This window comes from Otolemur garnettii, unplaced genomic scaffold (genome assembly GCF_000181295.1).
Source record: "Otolemur garnettii isolate 467f Iridium unplaced genomic scaffold, OtoGar3 scaffold00152, whole genome shotgun sequence".
Lineage (NCBI taxonomy): Eukaryota > Metazoa > Chordata > Mammalia > Primates > Galagidae > Otolemur > Otolemur garnettii.
Genome location: NW_003852547.1, coordinates 1476039 through 1482214, shown reverse-complemented (window position 1 = coordinate 1482214; position 6176 = coordinate 1476039). Strand labels below are relative to the sequence as shown.

Genomic DNA, 6176 nt, shown 5'->3' with positions numbered 1-6176 from the left:
AGAGTCACAGTCCCTATAACCTCAGTGCTAAAAAGTAATATTGGCACCTGCGGAAACAAGCTGATCTTGAGACCCCAAATTAAAATATATTGGAGTCTCAAAAGGGGGAGGAATGAGAGAGGATACCCAATAAGGTTGAGGTCTAGGAGAACAGATCTTCTAAAGGAGACCACAAGGATATACCTGCAAGGTCCTCTCCATGGTGACTCAGCTCTTGGGAATTTATAAACTTATCTTCCTGGAACTTGGAAATTTTCAAGTTCTGTGAACTGTAGTTCTGTAGGGGCTAGAATAGCATCACCTGCTTGATTCAAACTGGCCAATGAGAAGGGTACCTGTGGGGTGGAACTTTTTGACTCCCCAAGCCAGTGGGGGAGTGTGGCCATTTAGAATTCTTCTATGCCGTAAGCTCCAGGCTGGTGAATAAAGCCCTTCCTCTTATAAATGTGGTATTTTGGTGCTCTTTCTCTCTGTTGGGCCTCATCTTCCTGCAACATTAACACATATACAAAGTATAATAGAAGTAACACATTCTAGTGTTCTACAGCACAACAAAGTAACTATAAGCAGTAACAATTTAGTGTTTATTTGCAACAGCTAGAACTGCAGATTTTAAAGGTTTCCAACACAAAGAAATAATGAGGTAATAAATATGTTCATTACACTGATTTGATCATTACACAGGGATATATGCATCAAATTATGTGTTCCATAAATATGTATAATTATGTGTCATTTAAAAATAATGATAAAAGCATATCAAGATTCAAGCGCCTCTTGTAGCCCTTCACACAAGCCTCACATTTGTATGGTTTTTCTCCGCTGTAGTCTCCTTGTTGGTCTTTAAGGTATAAACTGTGTACAAAGCTCTTCCCACAGTCCTCACATTTGAATGGTTTTTCTGTGCTGTGTAGTCTTTGATGGGTTAGGTGAGTTGAGGCCCACCTGAAGCACTTTCCACACTTCTCACATTTGTAGGGCTTTTCCCCAGTGTGAACTCTCTGATGGGAATGAAGTTTTGAACGCTCAGTAAATCTCTTCCCACACTCTTCACATTTGAACGGCTTTTCTCCACTATGGATTCTCTTATGATTCAAAATACTTGAGGCCCGGCTAAAGCTCTTGCCACATTCTTTACAAGTATAAGGTCTCTCCCCTGTGTGGACTCTCTGGTGCATGTCAAGATTAAATTTTCGGTTGTAGCCCTTGCCACACTGCTCACACTTGTATGGCTTTACTCCACTGTGGACTTGAAGGTGGGAATAGAGCTGTGAATTCTGAGTAAATCTTTTTCCACATTCTTCACATTGGAATGGTTTTTCTCCACTGTGGACCCTACGATGAGTATAAAGTTGTGAATTCTGAGTAAATCTTTTCCCACACTGTTCACATTTGAATGGTTTTTCTCCACTGTGGATTCTCTGATGATTCAAAAGGCATGAGGCCCAGCCAAAGGTCTTCCCACATTCCTTACACTTATAGAGTTTCTCTCCTCTGTGGACCCTCTGATGAAAGTCTAGATACAACCTCCTTTTGTAACTCTTCCCACACTCTTCACATTTGTATGGCTTTTCTCCACTGTGGACTCTCTGATGGGAATAGCGCTCTGCATTTGTATAAAATCCTTTTCCACATTCTTCACATTTGAAAGGTGTTTCTCCACTGTGAATACGCTGATGTCTTGAAAGACCAGAAGCCCATCTGAAACTCTTCCCACACTCTTTACAATGATAAGGTTTGTGCCCTGTGTGGTCCATCTGATGCCTATAAAGATCTTGCCTACTAATGAAGCCTTTTCCACACACTTCACATCTGTACAGTTTCTCTCCAGTGTGGACCAGGCAATGGTTATTAAGTGCTGATCTCTGACCAAAGCTCTTACCACATGTATGACACAGGAATGGTTTTTCTTGCATGTGAACAACAGAATGCCTGTTAAGATTTGATCTACTACGGAAACTCTTATCACATATATCACATTTGAATGGTTTCTCTCCAGTATGGATTCTTTGATGCTCCTGAAGTTGTGAATCATGAATGAAGGCCTTCCCACATTCCTCACAATTATAAGGTTTTTCTCCTGTGTGTAATTTGCGATGAACATAAAGTCCTGATCTACGACTGAAGCCTTTCCCACACTGCTCACATTTGAATGGTTTCTCTCCAGTGTGGACCCTCTGATGAGTCTGCAGATGTGAGCTCTGACTGAATTCCTTACCACATACATCACACTTATAAAGTTTTTCTCCCATGTGGATTCTCTGATGAATATGAAGAGCTGAGTTATAACAGAAGCTTTTCCCACACTCATTACACGTATACGACTTCTCTTGTGAGTATAATTGTTGATGAAGATCACAAATTGAGAAATCATCGAAGGACTGTTTAGGCTCATGACCCAGGTAAAGTTTCTGTCCTATGTGACTAACAGATAGTCCTGTCTCAACCTGGCAGGGCATATCACCTTCTTTGTAGAACTGAGAGCTACTAAACATAGCGTCTTGAGACCTGGTTAAGTCACTTGCAATTTGTTCCAACATTTTCTGGCAGGACAACTCTTCATGCAATTCTGTTTCTGGAAGTGTCTCCTCCATAGTTTGAATTTTGCCTCCTATCAGAACACAGAATTAAGAGATATGCACAAATGAAGCCTTTGTTCAGTAATATCACAATTTCCACTTAGCCATGAAACTTTTATGAATACAAGATATGTTCAGATTGTGTTTTCTGCGGGCATTATGGTCTCTTTGTACTGACCAATTCAGAACAATATCAAGTTTCCTATGTGAAATACATGGTAGAAATAAAACCTTGCATGGTAAAGGTAAATCATTTGCCTTATAAGTTATGTACATAATGAAATATAACTCAAAAGGAACTTTTAGGAGAACCAGCAACATCATCAATACTTTGTGTATTTTAGTTTACATTATGTATCCTTATGAAGTGAATGGCAATTTGAGTTATGTGTTCAAAATATCACTTGGCTGCTATGAGAATAGATGCCAAGGTGGGAAGGGAGGGAGCAGGACAGTCAATAGGAATAATAATTCAGGGAAAAGATTTGGTAATTTACACCAGGGCGATAGAAGTGGACATGGACAGAAGGAAACAGATGGGAGAGTCACCTATAAAGATACACAGTTGTTTGGTTCATACCTGAATTTTCTTCTCTATGGATTACTGTCTTCATTGTCCAAAACTTTTCTTTTTTTATGAAGTGGAAAGCATCTTGGTGGAATGGTTCATGCCCTGTGAATATGCAAAGTCATATGTTTAATCCCAACACAGTCTAGGTAAATTACTGGAAAATTTAGGTTCCCACTGCATACTCAAATTGGAACCTCATAAGATACAAAGTCATTCCTGCAGCCTGAAATTTTATTACAGAGAGTGGCTCTTCTCACCCACTGCCAGCAGGTTCCTAAAATTCTCCAGCATCACATTTCGGTATAGCTTCCTCTGGGCAGAATCCAGCAGCCCCAGCTCCTCCTCTGTGAAGACCACAGCCACATCCTTGAATGTCACTGCTTCCTACAACATTCAACATATGTAACTTCAGTCTTACAACCAATGATGACTGAGAGAGGAGATGGCACTGAGGTGGGAGGTTGTTCTGAATGTTGAAAGATATAAGTCAACTTACAGATTTCCCACTCATTCTGTGTTAGTCCTGACAATGACATACTGATTTTCCTGACATACACTTCCCTGAGAAGTGCAATGATGACAGAGAAATCCTGCATTTCTTTGTGTACTCACTACGCCTACTTGTAAGTAACCCTCCAGGACTCTAAATGCTGCATCTTGGGCTATAGTTAGGTTTTAATGAATCTTGCTTGGTGTCCCAGCAGCATTTAGCAATTGAGTGGCAACATTGTTTGATAATGCCCACTGTCCTCTTCTCTAGTACTCAAAACCTGGAGCCTGTTACTTTTTATTAATATCTACCAAACATAAAAGCCTGTGGTGACCTGTGTGGGGCAATTATATAGCACATCTTCTGTATTCTCAAACTATATACATTCATGGCATCATTCAATAATGATGCCATAATGCATCATTCAATAATGATGCCATAATGCATCATTCAATGCCATGATCTTTAAAGCCCATGCCAAGTCTCTGTCAGCTCCAAAACATGTGATCTTTGACAAGGTGGCCTAAATCCATTATTTTCCACTCCGTCCAGTGATTCTCACATGACAATGTTTTTCAGCAATTAAACAAGGGAATATACAGAGCATCAGGATAAAGTGTGGTATAGGTTAATTACTTAATCACCAGTAGTTTAAAAAAAATTATTATCATTGTTATCTATTCCATCACATTTCATATCTGTACAGTATTCCAAAGAATTTATTATTTTTATTATTTTCTCTCTCTCTATGACAGGGTCTCATTATATTGTCCTCAATAGAGTGCCATGGCATCATAGCTCACAGCAACCTCCAACTGCTGGGCTCAAGTGATCCTCATGTCTCAGCCTCCCGAGTGGGTGCAACTACAGGTACCTGCCACAATGTCTGGCTACTTTTTAGAGACAGGGTCTTGCTCTTACTCAGGCTGGTTTCGCATGTCTGACCTCCAGCAATCCACCCGTCTTCCCCTTCCACAGTGCTAGGAGTGCAGGTGTGAGCTACTGCATCTGGCCCTAATTATCTACTTTTACCCATTCTAAATAGTACTTTTACATATTGTTCAATAATACCAATCCTGTAAAGAAAATTGTATGTAGAATTTACTCTTCACTTTCATTATTTAAAACATTTTCAGGTTTGGTGCCTGTAGCTCAGAGGGTAGGGCATCAGCCACATAAAGCGGAGCTGGGTTCAAACCCAGTCCGGGCATGCCAAACAAAAGTACAACTAAAAAATAGCCAGGTGTTGTGGTGGGTGCCTGTAGTCCCAGCTACTTGGGAGACTGAGGCAAGAGAATAGCTTAAGCCCAAAAGTTTGAGGTTGCTGTGTGCTGTGACACACAGCACCCTACCTAGGGCAACAGCCTGAGACTGTCTCAAAAAAAACCAAAAAAACAAAAAAACAAATAAATAAAAAATAGGGCAGCATTCAGTGAATGGCTCGGTGAATACGGCACTGACCCTATATACCGAGGGGTGGTGAGTTCCAACCCAGCCCTAGTCAAACTGCAACAAAAAAATAGCCAGGCATTGTGGTGTGTGCCTGTAGTCTCAGCAACTTATGAGGCTGAGGCAAGAGAATTGCCTAAGCCCAAGAGCTGGAGGTTGCTGTGAGCTGTGATGCCATAGCACTCTACCGAGGGTGACAAAGTACAACTCTGTCTCTAAAACAATTAAAAAAAAAAAAGTAAAAATAAAATATTTTCAAACAAAAATTAAAGTGTCAAAAAACAAGCATGTTTAAATTGTGATCAAATAATGTCATTATCTTCTCAATTTTTCCCCATACTCTGTAATCTTCTAAAAGGGTGAATGTTCCCTGATTTATCTTTCCACAGACAAGAGCAAGTTATCAATTTTCCATGCATGGTACTCCGGGAAGAAAAATTTCTTTTATTTATTTATTTATTTTGGAGACAGAGTCTCAAGCTGTCACCCTGGGCAGGGTGCCATGGCATCACAGAATATAGCAACCTCAAATTCTTGGGTTAAGTGATTCTCTTGCCTCAGCCTGTCAAGTAGCTGGGACTACAGGTGCCTGCCATAACACCCGGCTATTTTTTGTTGTTGTTGCAGTTGTCATTTTAGCTGTCCTGGGCTGGGACAGGACACAGGGCAGTTATCGTTTTAGCTGTCCTGGGCTGGCTTTGAACCTGCCAGCCTTGGTGTATGTGGCCAGCACACTACCCATTGAGCTATGGGTGCTGCCAAAAATTTTGTTTTATTATTCTCACTTATTTGATTATAAATAATACCATCATCTTTCCAAATATTTATTGGCCATCTCTATTTTTCCTTTTAAACTTGCTGGTTAATGTCTACTATCCATATTCCTTTGATTTTTGTTCTCTATTCTATGCATAGGATTCTTATTTTAGATTGTGTCTTTTTTAGATATAGAAGTGGTAAATATTTTTGCTCCAGGTTGTGATATTTTCTGGTAACATTTTGTAAGACATATTTTGCAATAAGGAATCTGAAGATTTTCTATAATGACTGTGGTCATTGCTGGCCTCCAGCATGTGAAACTCTGAGT

At 40.0% G+C, this 6176-nt stretch overlaps 2 protein-coding genes across 2 annotated transcripts in view; both read right to left on the bottom strand.

The window, feature by feature from the left end:
- Positions 1–6176, bottom strand: part of LOC100954039 (60S ribosomal protein L26-like) — a 12562-nt gene that overhangs the window by 3793 nt on the left and 2593 nt on the right. The window lies entirely within an intron of this gene.
- Positions 571–6176, bottom strand: part of LOC105887992 (zinc finger protein 225-like) — a 7210-nt gene continuing 1604 nt past the window's right edge. Inside the window, exons 2-4 of the mRNA XM_023518962.1 lie at positions 3408–3534; positions 3160–3252; positions 571–2611 (exon numbers count right to left, since the gene is read on the bottom strand). Of these exons, the coding sequence (XP_023374730.1) occupies positions 726–2611; positions 3160–3252; positions 3408–3534 (2106 nt within the window). The 3' untranslated portion in view covers positions 571–725. The remainder of the gene's footprint in view (positions 2612–3159; positions 3253–3407; positions 3535–6176) is intronic.